Genomic DNA, 24,512 nt, shown 5'->3' with positions numbered 1-24,512 from the left:
TTGACGTATCGCAAGGCAGCATTTCCTCGTCCTGAAAGTTCTCCCTTTTGCTTTCAAGGTCGGACCCACTTTTCTCATTCAACCTCACTCCTGCCTTCCTGCCACATCGCTCTTTCCTTGGCCATCCCTCTGCGAGATACCTCAAACGAACAACAAACCAGAAAAAGGATGGCAGGAGCCGAGGAGAAAGAAGTCCTCATTGAGGAAAGAGATGGAACCGGAAGAATTACCCACCGCTGGCTGCACAATACTGCCTCACAAAAAATAACACTTGCGCACCAGTCTCACCAAAACACCATCCCGACTCTCACCACGGCCCTCGCAACCTCAACGACAGCCGGGCTCGCCAACATGCGTCAGATTCTCTACGACGCATTCCTGCCAATCGGCTACCCGGACTCGGTTACTCCTGATTACATTGGCTACCAGACCTTCGACTCTCTCCAGGCCTTCTTCTCTACAATCACCGGCCTTCTTGCCAATCGGGCCATTCTTCAAGGCCTCGGAGTTGGCGACGCGTCATCTTCCGCGACATACGCCCTGCTCCTTACAATCCTCAAGGATGGAATCTCTCGCGTCGCCACAATTGTCTTCGCCTACCGCTTCGGCCTGGTCATTGAGCCAGAGTGCAAGAGATACCGCTACCTCGCTGATATTTTCAACGATAGCGCCTTCTTCCTCGACCTCTTCAGCCCCTACTTCGACCCCTGGACCAAAGTCCTCGCCCTCGTTCTCGCAGAAGCTCTTCGCGCAATGTGTGGCGTTGCTGCAGGCGCCAGTAAAGCCGCTCTTTCCAAGCACTTTGCTCGTCGCAACAACCTCAGCGAGCTCAATGCGAAGGAGGCATCTCAGGAGACCGCTGTCGGTCTCGTCGGTCTGCTCGTGGGCTCCATCGTCGTTCGCTACGTTGAGAGTAGGGAAGCCGTCTTTGCACTCATGGTCGTGCTCGTCTTTGTCCATCTCGGCATGAATTACCTCGGGGTCCGCTGCGTTCAGCTCAACGTCCTCAACCAGCAACGCGCTACGATCCTCTTCAAGCACTACATGCAGACGAAGCAGATTCTTTCCCCCGCTCAGGTCGCCTCGCGCGAGAGTATCGTCTTCTGGACGCCCGTTATCAAGGATCATCGCGGGGAGGTCATCACCAAGATTGGCTTTGCCAAGAGCTATGCCCACGCCATGACTGCGGACCTCAAGAGCGCTCGCGTCCGCTTTGTCACGCCCAAGCAGCAGTCTACCGAGAAGGCAGGTCAGAAGGCTCATCCGGGTTTCATTCTTTGCCTTTGCGAGAGAGGAGACATCGCTACCATCAGAATCCTACTCCTGGGGGACTGGTGCCCCACGGAGGGGAACGACATCGACACCCTCATGGCATGGTACTACGCCACCATGCTCGCCCACGACAGAACTTTGGCTTCGAAGACTGGCAGTCAGAAGCTACTCCACGGCGCTATTCCCGTGGACGAGATCGAGATTGGCGGAAGTAACGAGAAGTTGGACTCTAAGGCACTTGAGCAGGCGGGCTGGAATGTCAACGAGACCAACCTAGACGCCTTTGCTCCGCGTATCAGCATTGGCTTCGAAGACAAGAAGGAGCTGTAGTCTGATGGAATCTACAAAGGGACAATGGCTGAGACAATGGTTGGCTCAAGGGAAACTAGGTGTTTGGGATGGATGACATTCATGATGTATGATTGATGATACCTGTGACCCTCTTCCCGATCTGACGCAGTCACTTTTGCGAACAACTCAATTCGATGTACACTGGACTTTGTTTGCGATGGAAAGTGATGTCACAACAACCAAGCAAAGGGCTGTCTGGCTGATGAACAATGGTGAGAAGGAGGATGCAAGTATTGTGACCTTGAGTTGCAATCTTTACTCGAAGTTTCTTAGGCTGTCCGACCTTTCCTTTCTTGTTCTTCCTTTGCCATGTCGAATAGAATGAAAACCGTACCAGGTCACGTCCGAAACCCGACATCATTGTGCATTTCCAGCAACATACTCCTATTACGGAGCTGGTCGAGGCAGAAAGGCGTTCGCAGCAAGTTAGCAACAACAAAGACTGCACCATGTCCTCACGGAGTATGGGAATTGAACACCAAATTGGGATGAAGCAGTTCCAAATTCGAAACAGCGACAGCGACAATACGGGAAACAGATCCCGAGGATCATCTTCCCCAGAACGGAGACATGCAGATCAATTCGGCTCCGATCGCATCGCAGCCTGCCCAATTTAGGCCAACTAGACAAGAGGGAAAAAAGGAAAGGCAGCCCGAAGCGCGACAGGGGACTGGGTTCAGCGTTTCCCATTTCCTGAAGCGGACCCTCAAGAATTCTTTTCCCTAGCCGCACGAATCGCCGCATTGTGTGCAGTGTCTTTGGGGGCTCCGCGCTCCGCCTCGCCTTGCAAATCAAGTTAATTAGCATACTATGCTACGTAGCCGCGCCGCCGTTATCGGACCACCATACTGCGTAGTAGACGTCCACACCTCCGGTGCGGCGGGTGCTCCGTGTGCTATTGCGAACAACCGGGATCGGGATGGACTGCTACGGATATAGTGAGTGGCAATCCCACAGCGCGATTCGCGCCGGGAATGGTTCGACACCCGGCTTTCGGTTCTTGAAGACGGCAGGCAGGGGGGAATAGACGTTTTAATCTCGGGAGCACGTCATCGGTCCGAGGGGGAGATGGATCATGGAGACATTGGCAGAGAGAGAAGTCCGGGCAGTTCACTGATGGTGGAAAGCTAGCCCTATCCACAAGACGCAATTCAGGAAAGGCTCTTGGTCAAGAAATCCTACACAGGACAGTACCGAAAGAAAAAGTAGCAAGAACCGGGGCCGAGCGTCTTCTCCTATGCAGAAGAGAGCTACAGACGCCAAAGGTTCACAGTAGCCGCCCATTGTAGAAGGTAATTCTAGTCGAGGCAACACTAGTAACAGACAAGCAACCCAACGAGACCAAAACCCACCAAGAAAGGGAAAAAAACGTGCCCAGCGGCTTGCAATTCGCGCCGTCTTACCTCGTTAGCCGGCCCGGTAACCACCCAGAACCCTTCCAAACCGGCCAGGGCCCCGGCGGGAAGGGCAGACAGACTCCCACACAGGCACACAGAGCAGCGCGCCGCACGCGCAAGCGGCGCTGATGCAATGCAATGCAGGGCCCGGGATCCCAAGTCCACTCTGCTGGCCGTCTGCTGCAACCTCACCTCTCCTCCCCCAGCGTCCGTGCCGTGGGGGTTTGAACTTGGAGCTGGTCTGTCTGTCTGTCACTCCTGGCTTCGCTGTGGTTTGTCCGGCTTGCTGGAGTTAAGTTGGAGGTGGGCTTGCTTAGATCCGGTGGGAAGTGTTTGCCGTGTTGGGCAAAAACTGCCCGGGGGAGGCAGATGTACTCCGTACAGATGTGACGACCGGCAGAGAGCTCGCACATCAGCGAGACCAAGTCTCATTGACGAGGACACCCTCTCTTTCTGTTGCTCGCGTGCTCTGCCTGAAGTGAAGCGAAGAAGTTGTGTCTCGGTCGCGGTTTCGTGCCCACTGGCTGGTTCAAGATCATGTCCCGGTCGCCCGCAGAATCGTTCGGTGCAGAGCGCCCATCTCCGTCGAAGAGACTCTCCTACACTGCGAGTCCTGTCCCTTTTGGGCGTGAAGAGGTTTCGTTGGTGTTGCGGTGTGGATGGACCGGGATCGGGAAGCATGGAGGAGGACTGCGTATTCCTTGCTGAACAGTTGCCTTCTTCGTCTTGTTTACTCAGTTTTCCCCAAAGTATCGCGTATCGCCGGTTCCCCCGGATGTGACATTTTGTCCTCGCGAACCGTTCCCCGGCGCTTTCAGTTGATTGATAATACTGCTAATTCGCCAATGGGTTTGGGCCCTTGGGGTCGTCGCATCACCATCCCTTCCCTTCCCCCTTCCCTTTCCCCGCGCCATGTTGATCACTGATCTCCCGAGTCCCAAGCAGGCCTTACAGGCTACAGCTACCACTAGGCTAAAAATCCCGAACACCGACCGCCGCACCGCGGGACACCGCCGGACACCGCGGCAGAGTGCCCTTGGGGGTTGGTAGCATGTTACAGTGACAGTCAAGACAGTGTACAAACATTGGAGTCCAGGGAGAGCAGGAGAGACACTGCAGAGTCGCAAAAAAGTCTAATCTCCAGATTTTGGGCTTGTGCCAGAAGTCTGGGGAAGTTCAAGGGTGACCACTGGAGCTCGGTTTCGCTCGCACAAAAGGTCGGACGAAAATGTGTCTTGGCAGACCTCGAGAGCTTATTGCCCTAGGTGAGGTGGTATGCCGAAGTGCAGATTGACATTTTGCTTGGCTCAGAAGAGACCAGGTTTGCGATGCTGCGGTTCTGACAATGTCTGTTCGATGAGTGGGATTCCTCGTCGGCCACGTCAAGTATCCGTAATCTAGGTAGAGTCTAGACAAAGGATACTCCTTACAGCAGATATGAAAGTTGCCGCCGCCAAGAAACGGTTTTGAGCACAAGAGACGAAATTGCAAACACATACCCCAAAAGGCTGAGACGGTGTGTTTTTCACATTCTGAATACGGATATCCGACTCTTGAATTTAGTGTGTGTGGACTTTGGTCCCCGTTGTCTCTGTACGATGGGGACATGGAGACTTTTTCGCATGGGTGGAGGAGGGGAAAATGGTTCGATGCCGGTGCCATGACGCGGGAGCTCAGAGATAAGGTGCAATTCACGTGTAAAATCAATGTGTCCCGCATTACGGCGACTGGCTGGCTGTCCGCTGGTTGGCGGCGGCGGCGGCGGCGGTGGCCTGTCACTGAGGTCCTGTCAGCGGTCAGGGCTACTCAGGGCGGAGAACTAACACTAGTTAGACTTTAGTTAACAGAGTGATTAATTACTGGGCTCCGACTCGACGGAAGAGCGGAGGAGTGACGACGAGGAGGGGCAGTTGTTCGTTGAAGAGTGAACACCTCTAGGCTCTGGAATCTGGAGTCCTAGACAGATCATTGTCATTGAGTTAGGATATTTTGGAGACTGGATAGACCCAAGTCAAAGACCGACAACAAGCAAGGGATCGGGGACCGCTGGATTCCCACGCGTTCGGGGTTCCCAAATGTGGACGGCGTCTCATTGTCCAATACCTATGCAGGTCGCCCGCAGGTGGTCTGGGAATGGCGTGGTCGGTCCGACGTTGGAACTTGGGGACGCGAGCCAGGACGCTTGGGGTTTGTGGAGATTGCCTGAAACGGGGGAGGAGCACATTAGACGATTGTTAGAAATGGAGGTTTGTAAGATTTCGAATGTCACTGAGTCGAGTTGGGTCGAGTTGCGTGAGAATGACAGCCCAAGAGCCCATGAGGAGCTCCATGTTCCTGCTCAACTATTGTCCATAGCAAGAGGATGTGGGAGAAAGAGAAGACGTTGTTGATTCTGATCATGTAGCAAACCTCGCCTGGACTGCAACTTCCAAGAGGCAATGGCAACTTTTCCTCAGCCGAACCGAGAGTCTCCTCGGAGCTTGCAACTCTAGACACCACAACCAGAGTCTCTAGAAACTCCACGACTTGTTTGATGACGGGAATCACTGCCCGAGGTTCGGGTTTCGGGGCTGGCGCGCTAAGACATGAGAACAAGATTCACCCCCATCGTCTGTTCCCCTCCTCCGTTGCAGCCTTCATCCTGTGCTCCTGTGCTCCTCTCCCTCCACCTCCACCACCCATTACTACCATGGCACCATGCACATTGCAGCGTGCACCGCTAGCTCGGCCTGCCATCCCCTGCCTCCCTGTCCTTTCCCTGTCGCCTTTCCTCCCGAAGCCGCCCATCTGGCTGAGGTGAGCAGGCCGTGCAGCGACACCCAACCCAGTGAACCCACCAGCTAACCCCCAACCGAGCGTTGTAACACAGAATGGAACCTTGGAGGAGGGGAGAAAAAGAAGAAAAAAACCTACCACTGCTGCGTAGAGAGTGTGTGAGAGAGCGCCAGACGCCGCCGCCAGGATGGTGGAGGTACCTCAGAAGCAGGCGGGCACGGCCGGCGGCGGAGGCGGCGCGGTGTCTCTCGGCCTGTGAAGAAAATTCCCCATACCTCTGTGCAGCGTGCAGTGCTGATTACTGAAATAAGACGTGTCTGCCTTCCACACCAGCCTTCCCACCTTTGGTTCCTATCTTCCTTCTTCTCACCTCTTCATTTTCTTCCCTCCTTCAACACCAAAATCGACCAAATCGCTCTCCTCCCTGCTGATAAAGTTCTGCCACGCGCCAGACACCCCAATTGCATTTCCGTCAAATACACAAAAAGCCACAGGCACCCAAAAGTTTTTAACCACCCTTGATACCCGTCGCTAGCGCGTACCGCACACACCCCAGCTTTATCATCACAGGCGAGGAGGAGAGCTCAACCACCAAACTTCTTTTTCCCTCCTACACACTTCGGTCCACCACCGCCCACACCAACGAACGAGCTTCGGACCCTGTCGGAATCACCACTCCAGCATATCTTTCGAGACCTTTTCCACTCGACTCATTTTTTATACCCTCAAAATGTTCGCTACCAGAGTCCTCCGCCAGGCCGCCGCTCACGCCGAGCGTACCCCGAGCATCAAGTTCCTTGGCCGCCGCTCCATTCCTTGTACGTCTGCTCTACCAGAAGTCCTCACCAACGTCCCGTTCCCACGATACTAACAAGACCTCACCAGCTTCCATCGACCACAGCCCCGCGCCTCACCCAGCTTCGCCCACCGGCAAGCTTCCCGCCAACTTTGGCAACGGCTCCGCCTCCCCCAAGCACACCAGCTTCAGCTCCTACCGCGACCACGCCCAGCAGCACGGTCCCCTCCAGCGCACCATCGGCTCCGGCGTAGGCGGCTCTACCGGCCACCAGCTCGGCTCCGTCGTTCCTCCCTCTGGCGTCGCTTTCGACCGCTCCGAGCTCCCTGCCCGTTTCCGCCGCCAGCCCCTCGACATGGCTGAGATCGAGGCTGTCGAGTCCGGCGGCGCTGCCCTCTTCGGCTGAGTGTGATGTCGGAACGACGAACGGAAAACGGAACGCGCCCTTGTGACCTCACGGTTAAGGGAGACATTATTTACCATGACATCCGCGGGCTGGACTACGAAAAAATGAGCGATGATGGCGCGGAGACGAGGAAGAGACGGAACGGGGTGGAGAGTTGGCGAGGTTCACAAAAGTAGGCGATGACAACACGTGTGTACGAAAGGACGAGATTACAGCGACGGTGGACATCCCACCCTCCGCGTAGACCGTCGACCACAAAAGCTCCCGGGATTGGGGCATTCGGCAGGACACGGAACAGTCGGCAATATTGATTCGTCACGGCACGCTCGTGACCAACGGCAAGGGAAAAGTTACTAAAGCTATTTACTATGGCGGCTTCGTGATATCCATTACAATGGAAGCAATTCCCATCCGTCAAGTAAGAAGCTTTGCTGGGATACTATGGGAGTTTCTACTGGGAGTTCATCCAACACCCAAGCGGACACAGGCATCAAAGACCTGTCTCTTGCTTTGGCCATTTTCTATACCTAGTCTTCAACTTTTCCTTTTACCGTCGACGTCAGGATCCTGTACCGATAGTCTAGACTCGTCACACACACCAACAGACCCCGTGCATAAAAGCAAGTTTACTTCAACATCTTCCGAACTCTTTTCGTGATCATGTGTGCCGAGCCGAGCTTCATTGAAATCAATCCCATGTGATGATGCTTCCCTGAGACTATTCAGAGTCTATGTGAAGCACCTGCAGCTAATGTAATGTAACCGTCTTTCGGAACTACGAGCCAATGCTTAGCAGGCGCGGCTTACCACCTAGTTGGCCCGCATGTGATAGGCTCTCTCTCCCGCAGCTTTGGAGAAACGCGCACCCTGCGTCCGTAGCTCCGGGAACAGCTTGGGGAAATCGTGCCACGTTTGATTTCCCTTGGCCCATGGGGAAGTTCTGGTCTGTTTCTATAGGCACATGCAGGTGTTATAACTAGGTATCCTAAGGTTAGCTACTGGGCACCTAAGCAAAAACGCAGCTTGGACGTAAAATCCATCCGCTAGATTCCTGGAGGCTTGAGCTACCCGCTTCCGTCAATTCCCGAGGTAGCCGACTTGCCAGCGTCCACCCGAGCTTGGAGCCTCAGCCACCGATTTTTTGCATTGTGACCTGTGTCCGAGGCTTGACGTCGGTTGCTGGTCCGTGCAGAATGGCACCCGTACGTGTCTAGATGTACAATGATTTTATGAGTCTCAGTGATATCAAGGACCGCTTTGCGGTTGCTTCAACTATGAGGCTCTCATGGTCTATGGAAGACAATCAGATGAAAGAAACACATGTGAACAATGGCTATAGCCACTCACAGGAGCAAATGTACGACTAGATGTCCCTGGAATTCGGTCCGCCTTGGAGGAAATATCGTCTTGCAGGTACTTACATCATATATCTAAATCGAATTTTTCTACCTTTCCTTCTGAGAAATACAGGTAATCTCAAACTATTCACAGCTTGGAAGTCAATCCCAACATACCCCATGCCCCAATAACAATCCCCGACGTGGCTCTAAACATAGCTGATCCCAGCTCACCCTCCCGCCAGCAAACGTACCCGTCAACGAGCCCAACGTACACCAGCAAAGCCATGACGATGTCTACCCCCACGAAGTCCCCGCGAAGATACATGATTAGCTGGACCATCCCTAGGATAGATAGGCGTGCGCCGTCGAGGATGAAGCACGACTGTGCTATGGGTGACTCTGCGAATCTTTCTGGCAGCCCGAAGGAACGAATTCCAGCATCTTGGGCGAAGAATGGGACGATGCCGCCGAGGGCGTGGGCGATTGCGACGAATAGCGGGAATAGATGGGGGAGTCTGAACTGGCTCGACATGGTTGCTTGCATTTTGACTTTACCCAAGGCATCCAACAGCAATATAAATAGAATTAAAGGTAGTCTGACGGCACGAATCTATTCCGACTTTCTTTTCATCAACAGATTATGCTAAGTAGAGAGAACCTACGTAGTATCACGTGGTAGTAAGCACTAAAGCTCACCGAGGCAGAAATCCTAGGGATAGCATCAACAGGCTTGACTGAGGCGATCTCTGTGTAAAAGCACCAGCCACATATTGATAGCTTGAGCCACAGGTTGTCGGTGGAATATCGGATCGTGGATCCAGCAGCTCGGGAATTTGCTGACACATCAATCCGCCAGAGCTTCCATGGACCGTGGCCATCCCGGCGTCATCGGAAGCACCCGACAGACAGTCCCATCATCCAACCGCCCAATCAAACGGCGTCAATCACATCATCCCAAAATAAAAATTAACAGATGCGCATGGAAGACACAGACAGAAAAAGTCTCCACCTAAAAAGTCGTTGCATCCCGCTCGTTCGTCGCGGAATCGTGAATCAACCCCCTTCACGAAACCAGCCAAGAACCAACGAAACGAACGCGCCCTCTCCCTTGGGCTTTCAGCTGCGCCAACGCAGACATTCAATGCGGTTCCCGTCGCAAGACCCCTCCCAGCTACGACGCCCCAAGATCTAGACAAACAAAGAAAGAAACACCACTGCAACCCTATCCCCGGGTTCTGGATCTAGGCCCCCGTCCCGCATCTGGTTACCTATCAAGCCGCCAAACCTATCAAGGGGTTCATAAAGGATCAGATCCCTTTGCCCCTTCGTTCTTCGAGGGCTTCCATTCCTGGATATCTCTGACTGGTATGAACCATACAACCTTTACTCAACTACATACCAAACCTCCACAATGAACGCCGATCTCGTAGACCTCGTTTTCCTAACCCGCTTCCAACCTTCAGCAGCTACCATATCCTCCTCCGTCGCAATCGACTACGAAGACCATCCTCACCACACAATGTCAGACTCCAGCAACGGCGCCGCACCCGAGACGTGCCCCGTCGACCACAAGGCCCGCGAAGCCTGGCTCCAGCACGCCCGCGCCGCGAACCCAGACGCTGCGCAACCTCCTCACCCGCCGCACCCGATACCCCCGACCCAGGCGGGGTCACCACAGTCCCAGGATGCGCAGTCATCATCGTCCTGGACGCAGTCTCTACTGTCTCTGACGCCCTTCTCCTCTTCCTCGGCGCCGCCGCCAACGTCTACGAACGCCCCCGCGACACAAGCTCCCGCCGCCTCCGCCGATGCCGCCGCTGAAGTCTGTCCCGTAGACCACAAATCCCGCGAGGCCTGGCTCGAACAAGCCCGCACCGCCTCCGCGAACGGTTCCTCAAATCCTCACACACCACACCCCCACCACACTCTCGAAGCCGCGCCATCATCACCACAGCCCTCGCAATCATGGGCGCAGTCCCTAAAGTCATACATCCCCTTCACCTCATCAGCAACAACCACACAATCAAACACACCAAACCTCCCACCATCCACGCCCGCCAAATCAGGCCTCGACACCGAGCGCGAAGTCTCGACGATTCCTAGGACTGCGACGTCAGCGTACCCGGGCACCAGCCGCCCCTCTAATCACGAGCAGGAAACGGGCTCGGACGAGGCGACGGGGAACTGGATATACCCTTCCCAAAAGATGTTCTTTGACGCCATGAAGCGCAAGGGCCACGATACCCGCGCGCAAGACATGGCGACCGTGGTGCCGATTCACAACGCCGTCAACGAGAGGGCGTGGAAGGAAATTAAAGAGTGGGAGGCGCCTTACCTCGAAGGCACAGCGTAAGTCATGTCTCCTACCATGGTTCTGGATTCAATCCAGCCCGTCCACCATCAAAGAACGAAGTAGAAGAGACCTAACACAAGCCCATAGCTGCGACGGCCCCAAACTACACTCTTTCCTCGGCCTCAGCACAAACATGTCCCCCAAGGCGCGCGTGAATACCCTGCTGGGCTACACCCCGCCCTTTGACCGCCACGACTGGGTCGTCGACCGCTGCGGCGTACAGGTCGAGTACGTCATTGACTTCTACGCCGGACGCCCCGACGCACGCGGCAAGCCCAGCTTCTACCTGGACGTGAGGCCGAAGCTGAATAGCTGGGAGGGCGTAAAGATGAGGGCTTTGAGGGGTGTTGGGTTGGCTTGAGAGGGGAGGGCATCGGACCGCTTCCGTCTGGGCTCTGATGGCTTTCCCTACGCGAGAGGCGGTTGAGAGTGTATAAAGATGTGTAATAATGTACAAATACTTGCAGCATTGGGACTGGCGTATCGATCTTGTCTTGTAGAAAGGATATCCCAGGGACCACCAAGAAAGAACTACTCAATTTCAGACAATCTCTTCACGACGTTGTCGACTGAAATGGATGCGACCATGACATTGCAGCCTCAGCTGGAACGAACCAACTCTCGTCACTATCAAAATCTGCGAAGGCAGATATGCTCTGTCACTCCTCCGACATCTAGAGGGAACATTTTCACTCCGAGATGTAACCCAAGAATAACTCTGCAGTTTATATGTGAATCGGACAATTGGAAATCGTTCAAACAAAGCCGTTCTCTCTTTACTAATAGTTATCTGGGGGAAGGTAAAGAGCTGAGGGCTGAGATCCCATCTCAAGATTCCGTTTGGGCCCCTTTTTCTTGGAAGTCTTATCTACCAAGTTCTCAACAGTATATTTTGCACATTATCTTAGCGTGCCTCGGAGAACGCCATCAACAATGAGAAATCACCCACGAAATGCAATTCGCACGTCATCGCGCGAATAATAACAGGCGTGGAAACCCAGACGCATCCCGACGCGTGCACGCCCGCTTTCGGTTCCGGTCTCGACATGGACAGCGACGGCTGCAGGGGCCCGGGGGCGAAGATCGGGATCCTGTAAGAGCCGAACACCCGCAGCCAGTCCGACGTTACTTGGCACCATGGCGCCGGGGATTTATGCCTGGTGCTAAACGAAACTCCAGTATAGAAAGTTATTCAGTTGTCATTTGTGGAGAACATGACTGTCTATACAGTATGCTATACTTTGAATCGAAGAAAGGTTTATTAGGCGACGGGGGAATCTACAATACTATCTCAGAAAGGTAGTAGCGCCGGGTATTCAAGTGCATGGCTACGTATCCCATGGCGTAAGCGTGCCATATGCCCTCGTACGGGTGACTGTTCTTCAGAATTGCCCTGGACCGATTGTACGCAACTACGGTTTCCAGAATGGCGGATTCTAGTATAGACAAGGGACTTTGGTTTAGACTCAAGGCTTGTTTATGGATATAGTTCCTGATTTCACCTGCCTTTTCCTCCTTGTAAAATCTGCAATTCCATGTTAAGATTCTAGTTGCTTTTCGGTCATCACAAGTGAAGGGACGAGCACTTACGATAATATGTCATTGGTCAGATTGATAAACTTGCCCATCTCGGGCGCAGCCGGCAGGAAGCACGCGATATCCGGACATGTCTCCTTGTAGAAGCAGAAATAGGTATACACCTCTGGGAGGCCCTCTTTATCTCGAAAATAGTAGGGCCAGCTGACTGTCTCTTTTGACAGGACGATTGTGTGGTACTGCGGCCGGATCTCAATAGCGTTGGAGTTGACAAAGGCTAGAGCGGATAGCACGATTAAGTTGGCGACTATTGGGTCGTAGTACTTCTTCGTCGACTTGAGCACTTCGGCAAAAGCTTGTAAAATTGCCGAGGGCTGCTGTTCTCCCATCAGAAGCCGTGTCTGGAATTGTTCTAGGTCTGGCCCTAGCTCGACGTTCTTGTCGTCGATGATGAAGCCGTACCAGGTGAAGAGACCGATGTGGATCTGGATTTCGAGGGGGTGGAGAGGGTACATTTCCTATCGAGAGAGTTCAGAAGTGTCAAGGGGAGCACGTTCATGTAGAGCCTACGGCAGCGACAGCTAGTCCGGCCTCGAATCGCATTTGCGAGGCATCGTCGGCTTCGAGATGGACACCGCCCCGGAGAGCTCTGTCGAGGAGAGCTATCCTCAATGCTTTCTTGTCAACTTCTGGAGGCGAGACGTAGTTGATGGCATTCAGAAACGTGGGGATCAGACATGACAGCGTTTGCCGAAGATCCGCGCCTTGATCAAGTTGATCGGTCTGGACTACCATCGGTGGTTGAAGCATATTGCTATCACAAAGGCTGCAGTCTATGATGCTGATCAAAGTCCGAGTTCACCAACCAGTGGAGGGGATGAGGCCCACTGTATCTTTTCAAGTCTTTGTCGTTTGAAGAGGAGCCACCCCGAGTCATACAGCCTGAATATCATTGATCAGTACGGATACACGGAATGGACCCCGTCTCTTCACCGCCGCAAAGGGGCATATTGGCTGCCTCAAATCTTCCATCTTGCAGACATGAGGCCCCACGGTATGCGGAAGGAAGGAATCAATGCATCCCCATCACACTAATAGTTCTCAGCTCGTCTTATCATAGGTTGTCGGTGCGAGCTTACGGTCAGCGACGCAGCGCGCTAGCTCGGCGTAAGCCGGTCTAGCCCTGGATAATCGCGATATCCACTCCTTCAATATTATCATGGGTGTTGGGTTACAAGGGGTACCAAAATGGACTGGAAATATTGATTTTTCTGCCTGCTTTATAGCAAGTTCTAAAGTGATGCCTAAACTCTGTATTCGTCTTCTTCAATCGGAAGGCATCCCCGCTTCTCATTTCGAGTCGTCCTTGACAATTTTATATCGAGAAAATGCTTCCTTTACTGTATCAGTCCGCAATTACGTTACCTTGGAAATCGCTTGGCCAATTCCTCGGTCTCATAGTTTCCGTGTACTTGATTATCACCACCTTGAGATCGTGGTTTCGTTTATCGCATATCCCTGGCCCTTTTCTCTCTTCCCTATCTTATTGGTCTATGTTTCGGATCCGCACTCGAGGCTCTCGAGGGTACCTAGAGTACGTTAACCTATCGACAAAATATGGCGAGCTTGTCCGCATTGGCCCCAATGACTTGATTACGTCTGATGTACAACTCATCAGGCGCATGTCGGCGGCTAAGTCAACTTATGGGCGGAGCAGCTGGTACAAAGCTACCCGGCTGGACCCATATCACGATATGATGGGCAGCGTACTCGATAAGTCTGTCCATCATGCCTTGAGAACAAAGCTTCAACCGGGATACCAAGGCAAAGATATTCCTGGGTTAGAAGCCAGCATTGATTCTGGTATATCGGACTTGGTGAGCTTGATTCGAGAAAGTTATGCCACCAAGCTCTCTCCGTCGGGAGCAGAAAATGCAGAGAGTAAAGGGCTTCCAGAGCAGAAGCCTGTTGACTTTGGTCGACTGGCGCACTACTATGCTATGGATGCTCGCTCGAGGATGTCGTTTGGACAGCCCCTTGGGCTTCTTCGGAAAAATACAGACGTCTTTGGGTTGGTTGCTATGTCAAACTTGGCCATAGACATCTTGCAGTTCTTCACGGATATTCCGCCGCTCCAACGGATTTTCACATCGGATATTGCTCTACGGCTTCTTGGCCCCAAGACTACAGATAAGAATGGCTTTGGAAAGATCATGGGGTAAGTCCTTTGCATTTGCTATGCATGTTTTATCCCGTCGCCTCTGCTAGAATAACAAAACTAATGTGGACAGACTTGCCAAAGAACACGTTGCCTCTCGATTTGGTCCTGACGGGAAGGATGAGCCTGACTTACTTGTAAGTTATCAACTGCTTTAAGATAGCCTAAAGAGACTTTTGTAGTCCACTAACGCGAACTCGACAGGGGTCATTCATACGTCGCGGCCTTGATCAGCGCTCAGCACAGTCCGAAATCATGTTCCCGATGGTTGCTGGCTCTGACACAGCAGCAAAGGCCATAAAATGGACGATGCTCTATATCCTTTCTGACCTCTCTGTGTATGGGTCTCTTGTAAAGGAGGTTGAGGACGCAATCTCAGAAGGAAGGATATCAGACCCCATCACATATAAAGAAGCTCAGGAACTGCCATATCTTCAAGTAAGTCAGAGTAGGAAGAGCCGGTCTGTTCAGTTTACCTTGAAACCGTCTACTAATCATTGTCGAAAACAGGCAATCATATACGAGTCCCTCCGTGTGAAACCACCTTTTGCTGGTCTGGTAATGAAGCAGGTTGGGCCCGAGGGTGATATCTATAAGGGTATCAAGCTGCCTGCAGGCACCAGAATTGGGCACGACGTGACGTCGGCGACCCACGACAAGAGACTCTTTGGCCAAGATGCTGAGGTATTCCGGCCTGAGCGATGGCTTGAGGCCGATGCTGAGACGGTCAAGTCGTGGAAGAAACAGACTGAGCTCGTGTTTGGCGCTGGCCGATGGCGATGCACAGGCAAGTCTGTCGCTTTCTTGGAATTGAACAAGATATTTGTCCAGGTGAGCAATTCATCCTGATCTGATTGCACGATACGGCTGCTTGTGCTAATCCTATGCGTTAGCTCATTCGGAACTTTGAATTCCAGCCTTCGGATGCTGAAATGTTTGTAAAAATCTCCGATCGTGGGAAAGTGTATTAGGAAAGCAGGCAGGTCTCGAGATGGATGTTTATGACTGCTTGACGACCTAGTTTTACGAGACATGACTATAAAGGTTGGGTTGTTTTGGTCCCGAGGAGTTTAATAATATAATGGCGCGATACTATCTCATCCCATAGACCCCCAAAATCAATCAACGCCCTTTAAAGTCGCTGCATTCCCAGCAAGACTCAGGCATCTCTACACCGTGAACACCAACAGAAATACCAATCTACCTTGGTGGTTATTTCGACTGTGGCCATTAGTCATGGCGACTCAGTAAATTTCGAACGGTGTCAATGTTATTATGTTACTACCTCCCCGAAAATGGGCCAACTCGGTGGTCCGTCCACTTCGGCCGAGATCGGGCAGGTTGGTCAAAAATTTGCGCAATTGCATAATGAAAATGCGTCTTCTGCGCCCTGTACTCCCTCTGAAATGACAGTATCCCCATTGTTTTTGTTCAGTCCACAGTTGAATAAGTGAAGAGTGCAGCCTGCCTGCTTGGTGGTTCAAGGCCATAAGTCACCAACCACCAAACTAGAAACTCACGATGTCGACCACGACCACAGTGGAGCTGGTCAACGCACCAGCAACACCACTGCCACAACTCTCAGCTTCCACATCAACATTATCGCAGTCGCTGGACCCGACTACTGTTTCCCCCGAGAATGGTCAAAATGGCGACCTTTCAAAGGGTAAAACCATGGTTGTCATCTCCTCAGTGACCTGTATTACAGGCATTAGCTCCCTTCTGGCCGGCATAGTTACTGTCTGCATTCCGGCCATGGCTCGAGATGTTCATCTTGATGGCAACCTTCTCTTATGGTAGGGACTAATGCTAAAAGACCCATGTCGTTGTACACTCATTCTGATAGTAACAAGGCCTGCCTCTGTTTACGCCCTGACCTGCGGATGCACACTACTGCTGTCTGGCGCCATGGCCGATCTCTACGGTGCTCGAACACTCTATCTTATGGGATGTTTCTTGCAATCAGTCTTCACCCTTGCCTGTGGGCTGGCGAACACGGGGATCCAGCTCATCATGTTCCGTGCCTTTGCCGGAATTGCCATCTCCATGTGCCTCCCATCCGCCGTTAGTATCATAACGCACGCGTTCCCCACGGGCAAGAGAAGAAATATCGCCTTTGCATCAATGGGCGGAGGCCAACCAATTGGGTTCTCTGTTGGCCTCAGTGTTGGTGGTGTGTTCACAGACACGATTGGCTGGAGATGGGGATTCCACATCGCCGCAATCATCAACACAATCATCTTCTTTATTGCGCTGAAGTGGTTGCCTGGCATCGGCAAGAGAGATCCGGTCACTTGGCACAGGTTCAGGACCGAGGTTGACTGGGTTGGAGCATTCCTAGCCAGTGCCTTCCTCTCAATGGTCTCTTATGTGCTTGCGTGAGTCTGGCATGCGCCCTCTGCTTGGAGAGCGAGATCAACTAACAGGACGTTGACAGTGCGATCACCGACAGCACTCAGGATATCAAGAAACCAGAGAATATCGCGCTACTCGCCATCTCTGCCGTGCTAATCGGCGGGTTCGTTGCCTGGGTAGAAAGACAAGAGCGCTTGGGTAAACCAGCCATAATCCCAAACTCACTCTGGAAGAACCGCAGCTTCACTTGCATCTGCATCAGTGTCTTCATGGTATGGGGTGCCTTCAACGCGACCGAGCAGCTCAGCTCGTTTTACTTCCAATACGTGCAGCGGCTCACCGCAATCGACACATCGGTGCGCTTCTTGCCGGCTCCCGTGGGCGGAGTCCTGGCCAACATCGTCGCCGGTCTCGTGGTCCACCGCGTCCGGGCAGACCTAGCGATTCTCATCGCCGTCGCCCTGGCGTGCTTGTCGCCGCTATTGATGGCGATCGCTGACCCCGCGTGGTCTTATTGGATCTGCGTCTTCTGGGCAATGTTTATGAACGCTATTGGCGCTGACACGTTATTCACAATCTCTAATCTGCTGATCACATCGCTGTTTCCGGCCAAGAAGCAGGCCGTGGCCGGAGGAGTATACAACGCCATTGCCCAAATCGGTAAAAGCGTAGGGCTGGCTTCATCGGGCGCCATTGCGAGTGCCGTGACTGCCCGGTCGAACCTCGCCGACAAGGAGAGCCCGATGGCGTTGTTGGAGGGTTACCGGGCGTCGTTTTGGTACTGCTTTGCGCTTTACGGCGCAACCTTGTTTGTGACGGTTTGGGGACTCAGAAAGATCGGCAAAGTGGGTGTCAAAAAGGAGTAAATAGGAAACCGAAAAAGGGGAATTGGGGGAACTACCGGGACAACGGAGCAAACGGGTTGATGAGTAACCCTCCCCGTTCCTCTCCAGCCAGAAGCTTCTCGCTTTGCGAGATGACCAACAGAGTTTCCAGTGACGCAGCGGAAACTCTACTTGGCAGCGGACTTTTTCTGCCAAGAGATGCCATCTTAATGCTTACCGAAGTATGAAGAGAAAACCACGTCAACGCCGCTCAAAAAGAGGTTCTGGACTTCCCCTCTAGTCGAAGCTTATGCTGCGGGGAGATTCCTAGGAAATTCTCGGTCGTTCGGGAGGGACGATCTGCGTCGTCGCGCAGCGCACTACATACGATTTGACCTGCAATGCAAGACCTGACTCAGCGGTCTGATATTTCAGCCGATTGCAGGACCCTGGGACCCGAGAATGTGGAAAAGGATCAAAAAGGGGTGATTCACATCAGTTGTGAATTATGTATGTTTCGCCCACCTCACGTGGAAACACTCAATGATGCTGAATAATAATGCACATTCGCTAGTCGGAATCCCTAGTTCCATCTGAAGTTGAATCTCACAACGATGGGTCTAACATCTAAGTCTTATGCACCGAACTTCGGTAGCTGCAAAGTGACGTCTACTTGGGGGCGACGGACTCGCAGTTTTGTTTAGCTCGCTGGAGAATCTGGCTCAACTTCTCAAATTGATCACAACAACTGCGCTGGGTTATCGAAACCTAAAATCCGCAACACAGCGACAGAAACGATAAGCATCTTCTAGAAGTAAGGGGGAAATTTCTGGTCTTTATCAATCAACAATCCACAACTTGCAAACTCCGACACAAAATACCCACTCAGTGACAATCATCGGTACCTCGGGGACGGGTGTTCCGTTGGTGGAATGCGTATCCGTACTGCGTTACTGCGTAAGCTTCATTTCGGTGCGCTGTGAACAGCCGCAGCCCTGCCCAGCGTAAATCTCCCGTATGTCTGCCGGTGGCCCCATCCCGATGTGACGCCAGATTTACGAGCAACGCAGAGATGTACGGTAGGCCTACGCGACAGAATCGCATGCTTGGCTGAGTGCCAGAGACAAAACGGGGCCAAACTGGGAGCCACCATGATGCAATCGGAAAACAGCAGAGCGTCTCGACCACAGTTAGCCCATGTTCTGACCGTAAACGGCTTAGCAAGCTTAGCAAAGCCTAGCTTCTGACTCGTCTCTAGGGCCGCAGCATGGCTCTTGCACCCAAGCTAGAAGAGTTATCGAGCCCCTCGGGTCACTCCAAGTCCCCGAGTCGGGGACGGACTGTGATGGCAGACAACAGCCCGCCCGCTCCGCCATCCATGCTGGTGGGAACTCGGAAAGCCCAACATGCACTCCGTGCGCTAGGAACACGCTCGCTTTCTCCCCTAGCTTACACATCTTGTGCGCAACAGTTCGGGGTTAGAGTACTGACCCGGGAGAATGCCTTCATGTTTGGCAAGGGGTGACCTCATAGCCACCGGCCGGCCGGTCGGCGGGAGCACTGCGAACTCCGCACCAACTGGTCTCGGCCGTCTGCTAGAGTCGCGCAACAAACTCAGAGCCCAGCTGGCTTGGCGGGATCACGGCTCTAGCTCGGTGGCCCCGGGAGGTTGGCCATGTCCGCAAGCGTACACCGTAGATCTGCTTCTACTATGGGTTCTTGATATAATATAGTCATCCGAAACCCATACATCCCAATTTCGCTTTTTAGTCTTCATCGAATATTCCATACAGTCTGTGAGCATCTTACACATTGCAACATACTTTAGCAAACACTCCAGCACCATCACCAATCGGCTGTGCGACTAATACCAACAACCTTAATTTCCAGCTCATCTGAGCTTCGCCCCTGGTCATCACATCTACAACCATGGAGGACAGAACAGCAACCCGAGGCAGCTACGGCACAACTACCTCTTCAGTCACAATGAACGGAGAACAACGAACATCATCCGAGCAGCCCACTGGCGGCTTTGCTCCCATCAACACGGGAAAGAATGGCGATTCCTCCGATGAAGAATATGGAGACATTTCCAGCCCTACGAGAGATACCCACCGCGATACGATGATGATCGATGAGGAGGATAGGAGGGAACTTCAGAGAATCGCAACAAACCTTTCGCGGCATCAAAGTTTGGCCAGCAATGGCCGTCCTCTTTCGACACATATCTCTTACGGCCAAGACGATCCCGCCTTGGACCCTGCAAGCAAGTCTTTTGATCTTTCAAAATGGCTCCAGGCTTTCATGCGAGCCATGCAGAATGAGGGAATCACCCTCAAGCATGCTGGTGTCGCCTACAAGGATCTCAACGTTTCTGGTACTGGCGCTGCTTTGCAGCTGCAACAGACCGTTGGTGACTTCCTTCAAGCACCTCTCAGAATCGGCGAGCACATTAGCTTCGGAAAGAAGGAGCCTAAGAGGATTCTCAACAGCTTCGATGGCCTGCTCAAGAGCGGCGAGCTTTTGATCGTTCTTGGTCGCCCTGGTTCTGGATGCAGTACACTCCTGAAGACGATGACTGGTGAACTCCAGGGTCTGAGCATTGGAGACGAGTCCGTTATCCACTACAACGGCATCCCACAAAAGAAGATGATGAAGGAGTTTAAGGGAGAAACCGTTTACAATCAGGAGGTTCGTTCCCACGCCCCAATGTTTTGTTTGATATTCACTAACAACATTCGACACAGGTTGACAAACATTTCCCCCATCTTACCGTCGGTCAAACACTCGAATTTGCCGGCGCAGTTCGCACACCATCCAACAGACCCTTGGGTCTTAGTCGCGAGGAGGCTCACAAGAGAGGAGCCCAGGTTGTTATGGCAGTCTGTGGTCTCAGCCACACCTACAATACCAAGGTCGGAAACGACTTCGTTCGTGGCGTCTCTGGCGGAGAGAGAAAGCGTGTCTCCATCGCTGAGATGATGCTTGCTGGCTCTCCCATGTGCGCATGGGATAACAGTACTCGTGGCTTGGATTCCGCGACCGCTCTGAAGTTCGTTCAGTCGCTGCGCCTTGCCTCCGACTTCACCGGCAGTGCCAACGCTGTTGCCATCTACCAAGCCAGTCAGGCCATCTATGACCTCTTCGATAAGGCTGTCGTTCTTTACGAAGGTCGCCAGATCTTCTTCGGCCCTGCCACTGCTGCTAAGTCCTACTTCGAGCGCATGGGTTGGGAATGCCCCCAGCGTCAGACCACAGGAGACTTCTTGACCTCGGTCACCAACCCCATCGAGCGCAAGGCTCGTCCGGGCATGGAGAACCAGGTTCCCAGAACCCCCGAGGACTTTGAGGCATACTGGCGTGCATCTCCCGAGTACCAAGCTCTCCGCCAGGAGATCGAGCAGCACACCGACGAGAACCCGATTGACCCCCACGGTCATGCTCTCACTGAGCTTCGCCAGCAGAAGAACGACAGACAGGCGAAGCATGTTCGCCCCAAGTCTCCTTACCTCATCAGTTTGGCGATGCAAGTGCGACTTACCACGAAGCGCGCTTATCAGCGTATTTGGAACGATATCTCGGCTACAGCTACAGCGGCTGTTCTCAACATCATCTTGGCTCTCATCATCGGTTCGGTCTTCTACGGCACTCCTGACGCTACTTCAGGTTTCTACTCCAAGGGTTCGGTCTTGTTCCAGGCTATTCTCATGAACGCTCTCACTGCTATTTCCGAAATCAACAGTTTATACGATCAGCGGCCCATTGTCGAAAAGCATGCTTCCTACGCCTTCTATCATCCATCAGCTGAAGCTATCGCCGGTATCGTCGCAGATATCCCGATCAAGTTCGTCACGGCAACCTGTTTCAACCTCATCTTGTACTTCCTCGCTGGTCTGCGTCGGGAACCCGGTCAATTCTTCCTGTACTTCTTGATCACCTATATCTCCACCTTCGTCATGAGCGCCGTCTTCAGAACTATGGCAGCCATCACTAAGACTATTTCTCAGGCTATGATGTTGGCTGGTGTGCTTGTCTTGGCTCTTGTCATCTACACTGGTTTTGTCATCAGAGTTCCCCAGATGGTTGACTGGTTTGGTTGGATTCGCTGGATCAACCCCATCTTCTACGCCTTCGAGATTCTCATCGCCAACGAGTTCCACGGTCGCGAGTTCGTCTGCTCCGAGATTATCCCCGCATACACTCCTCTGATTGGCGACTCTTGGATCTGCTCGGCTGTCGGCGCTGTCGCTGGCCAGCGCACTGTCAGTGGCGATGCTTTCATCGAGACCAACTACCAGTACTACTACTCCCACGTCTGGCGCAACTTTGGCATCTTGCTGGCTTTCCTCTTCTTCTTCATGATCATCTACTTCGTCGCTACTGAGCTCAACTCCTCCACCACCAGCGCCGCCGAGGTTCTCGTCTTCCAGCGTGGCCGCGTCCCTGCTCATCTTCAGGATGGCGTCAACCGCAGCGTCACCAACGAGGAGATGGCTGTTCCCAAGGACCAGGAGACTGAGGCCAACGTCAACTCAATCCCGCCCCAGAAGGATATTTTCACTTGGAAAGACGTCGTCTACGATATTGAGATCAAGGGTGAACCCCGTCGTCTGCTTGACCACGTCGATGGCTGGGTGAAGCCCGGAACTCTCACTGCCCTCATGGGTGTCTCCGGCGCCGGAAAGACGACTCTTCTCGATGTCTTGGCTCAGCGAACTACCATGGGTGTCATCACTGGCGACATGTTTGTCAACGGCAAGCCTCTTGACGCCAGCTTCCAACGTAAGACTGGCTACGTTCAGCAGCAAGGTATGCGGCTTCTCCTTCTCAACATTGTTTGAACATTCAACTAACATTAACCAGATCTCCACTTGGCTACCGCCACCGTCCGCGAGAGCTTGCGCTTCAGCGCCATGCTTCGCCAGCCCAAGACTGTTTCCAAGGAGGAGAAGTTCGCTTTCGTCGAGGAGGTTATTGACATGCTCAACATGCGCGACTTTGCCGACGCCGTCGTTGGTGTTCCCGGCGAGGGCTTGAACGTCGAACAGCGCAAGCTTCTTACCATCGGTGTCGAATTGGCAGCTAAGCCTAAGCTTCTTCTCTTCCTTGATGAGCCTACCAGTGGTCTCGACTCCCAGAGCTCCTGGGCCATCTGCGCTTTTCTCCGCAAGCTGGCCGATGCCGGTCAAGCCGTTCTCTGCACCGTTCATCAGCCCAGCGCCATCCTCTTCCAGCAATTTGACCGCCTGCTCTTCCTCGCCCGCGGCGGTAAGACTGTCTACTTTGGTGATATCGGCGACAACTCCCGCACCCTTCTCAACTACTTCGAGGGCCACGGCGCTCGCCGATGCGGTGATGAGGAGAACCCCGCTGAGTACATGCTCGAGATTGTCAACAACGGTACCAACTCCAGGGGCGAAGACTGGCACAGCGTCTGGAAATCTAGCAATGAACGCCACGGCGTCGAGGCCGAGATCGAGAGAATCCACCTCGAGAAGCAGCACGAGGAGGTTGCTGGCAGCGAAGATGCTGGTGCCCACTCTGAGTTTGCCATGCCCTTCAGCACCCAGCTCATGGAGGTCACCGGTCGTGTCTTCCAGCAGTACTGGCGCATGCCCAACTACGTCTTCGCCAAGTTCTTCCTCGGTATCGCTGCAGGTCTCTTCATTGGTTTCTCCTTCTGGAAGGCCGATGGTACCATGGCCGGCATGCAAAACGTTGTCTTTGGTGTCTTCATGGTCATCACCATCTTCTCCACTATCGTGCAGCAGATCCAGCCTCACTTCGTCACACAGCGTGCCCTCTACGAGGTCCGCGAACGCCCCAGCAAGGCTTACTCTTGGAAGGCATTCATGTTCGCCAACATCATTGTCGAAATCCCCTACCAAATCGTCACCGGTATCCTCATCTGGGCTTGCTTCTACTACCCCATCATCGGCATCCAGGGCTCCGTCCGCCAGGTCTTGGTCATGCTCTACGCCATCCAGCTCCTGATCTATGCGTCCTCCTTCGCCCACATGACCATCGCTGCCTTCCCCGATGCCCAGACCGCCTCAGGTGTGGTTACTCTCTTGGTCCTCATGAGTTTGACCTTCTGCGGTGTCTTGCAGTCCCCGACTGCCCTCCCCGGCTTCTGGATCTTCATGTACCGCGTGTCCCCCTTCACCTACTGGGTTGCTGGCATCGTGGGTACCCAACTGTCCGGCCGACCCGTCACTTGTTCCGCCACCGAGACTTCTGTCTTCAACCCGCCTGCCAACCTGACATGCGGCGAGTACCTGGCGGATTACCTAAAGCTCGCCCCCGGCCAGCTCCAGAACCCCGAGGCTACTGAGGCTTGCCGGTACTGCTCTCTCAGCAATGCCGATCAGTACTTGGCCGGCAGCAACATCTTCTATGATGAGCGCTGGCGCAACTTCGGTATCGTCTGGGCTTTCATTTTCTTCAACATCTTCATTGCTGTTATCTCTTACTATCTCGTCCGCGTCAAGAAGTGGAACTCCGGCTCGTCCAAGCCCAAGAAGGAGTCCAAGGGAAAGGAGACGGCGGCCCAATAAGTTAATGGCCTCAACCATTACAGTTTCATGTTTCATGGGAAAATCATACCAATATCTTAATATGTCATGTTTTATATAGCGAGCGTTGCTTTGGATATCCTCAACGAAATTAGTAAATTCCTAGACTCAATATCCTAAACCAAAAAGTCTACAAACAATTCCTTCACGTGATAGCCTCCTCTGCAAACCTAGTAAAGTTTTCGAATCCTCGCATTTGACTTTCGTGGAAACGAGTTCTCGGTGAAGCCTCGGACAGAGTAGACGTCAGATTACCACCAAGCGACCAAGCATTGAATAAATAGATAAGAGCGCCTAGACATCTTCTGTTTCAT

At 53.1% G+C, this 24,512-nt stretch overlaps 9 protein-coding genes across 9 annotated transcripts; 6 read left to right on the top strand and 3 right to left on the bottom strand.

Moving 5' to 3' along the window:
• Nucleotides 1-168: 168 nt before the first annotated feature.
• On the top strand, nt 169-1,602 carry CCOS01_08993 (uncharacterized protein; the record flags this gene model as incomplete). The annotated part of the gene is made up of 1 exon (XM_060457153.1): nt 169-1,602. One exon carries the CDS (start codon nt 169-171, stop codon nt 1,600-1,602), a length of 1,434 nt encoding a protein of 477 aa, XP_060311853.1.
• A 4,016-nt stretch (nt 1,603-5,618) lies between these two features.
• CCOS01_08992 (uncharacterized protein) lies at nt 5,619-5,927 on the bottom strand (the record flags this gene model as incomplete). The annotated part of the gene is made up of 1 exon (XM_060457152.1): nt 5,619-5,927. A coding segment is annotated over one exon (309 nt), but the record flags the coding sequence as incomplete, so codon positions are not given.
• Nucleotides 5,928-6,525: 598 nt separating this feature from the next.
• Nucleotides 6,526-6,997, top strand: CCOS01_08991 (uncharacterized protein; the record flags this gene model as incomplete). The annotated part of the gene is made up of 2 exons (XM_060457151.1): nt 6,526-6,613; nt 6,681-6,997. 2 exons carry the CDS (start codon nt 6,526-6,528, stop codon nt 6,995-6,997), a joined length of 405 nt encoding a protein of 134 aa, XP_060311851.1.
• A 1,485-nt stretch (nt 6,998-8,482) lies between these two features.
• On the bottom strand, nt 8,483-8,869 carry CCOS01_08990 (uncharacterized protein; the record flags this gene model as incomplete). The annotated part of the gene is made up of 1 exon (XM_060457150.1): nt 8,483-8,869. One exon carries the CDS (start codon nt 8,867-8,869, stop codon nt 8,483-8,485), a length of 387 nt encoding a protein of 128 aa, XP_060311850.1.
• An 879-nt stretch (nt 8,870-9,748) lies between these two features.
• CCOS01_08989 (cytochrome c/c1 heme lyase) lies at nt 9,749-11,051 on the top strand (the record flags this gene model as incomplete). Its single annotated transcript, XM_060457149.1, has 2 exons — nt 9,749-10,686; nt 10,778-11,051. The coding sequence occupies 2 exons, from the start codon at nt 9,749-9,751 to the stop codon at nt 11,049-11,051; spliced, it is 1,212 nt and encodes a 403-aa protein (XP_060311849.1).
• A 917-nt stretch (nt 11,052-11,968) lies between these two features.
• Nucleotides 11,969-13,021, bottom strand: CCOS01_08988 (longiborneol synthase; the record flags this gene model as incomplete). Its single annotated transcript, XM_060457148.1, has 3 exons — nt 11,969-12,215; nt 12,281-12,744; nt 12,797-13,021. The coding sequence occupies 3 exons, from the start codon at nt 13,019-13,021 to the stop codon at nt 11,969-11,971; spliced, it is 936 nt and encodes a 311-aa protein (XP_060311848.1).
• Nucleotides 13,022-13,980: 959 nt separating this feature from the next.
• Nucleotides 13,981-15,415, top strand: CCOS01_08987 (benzoate 4-monooxygenase cytochrome P450; the record flags this gene model as incomplete). The annotated part of the gene is made up of 5 exons (XM_060457147.1): nt 13,981-14,444; nt 14,518-14,581; nt 14,649-14,882; nt 14,955-15,275; nt 15,338-15,415. 5 exons carry the CDS (start codon nt 13,981-13,983, stop codon nt 15,413-15,415), a joined length of 1,161 nt encoding a protein of 386 aa, XP_060311847.1.
• Nucleotides 15,416-15,965: 550 nt separating this feature from the next.
• CCOS01_08986 (uncharacterized protein) lies at nt 15,966-17,665 on the top strand (the record flags this gene model as incomplete). Its single annotated transcript, XM_060457146.1, has 3 exons — nt 15,966-16,240; nt 16,298-16,822; nt 16,882-17,665. The coding sequence occupies 3 exons, from the start codon at nt 15,966-15,968 to the stop codon at nt 17,663-17,665; spliced, it is 1,584 nt and encodes a 527-aa protein (XP_060311846.1).
• A 1,887-nt stretch (nt 17,666-19,552) lies between these two features.
• On the top strand, nt 19,553-24,180 carry CCOS01_08985 (ABC-2 type transporter; the record flags this gene model as incomplete). The annotated part of the gene is made up of 3 exons (XM_060457145.1): nt 19,553-20,314; nt 20,371-22,432; nt 22,487-24,180. 3 exons carry the CDS (start codon nt 19,553-19,555, stop codon nt 24,178-24,180), a joined length of 4,518 nt encoding a protein of 1,505 aa, XP_060311845.1.
• Nucleotides 24,181-24,512: the final 332 nt, after the last annotated feature.

Source organism: Colletotrichum costaricense, assembly GCF_030867565.1.
Source record: "Colletotrichum costaricense strain IMI 309622 chromosome Unknown Scaffold_9.1, whole genome shotgun sequence".
NCBI lineage: Eukaryota > Fungi > Ascomycota > Sordariomycetes > Glomerellales > Glomerellaceae > Colletotrichum > Colletotrichum costaricense.
Note: the sequence above shows the minus strand (reverse complement) of the source record. Positions and strands in the feature narration are given on the sequence as shown.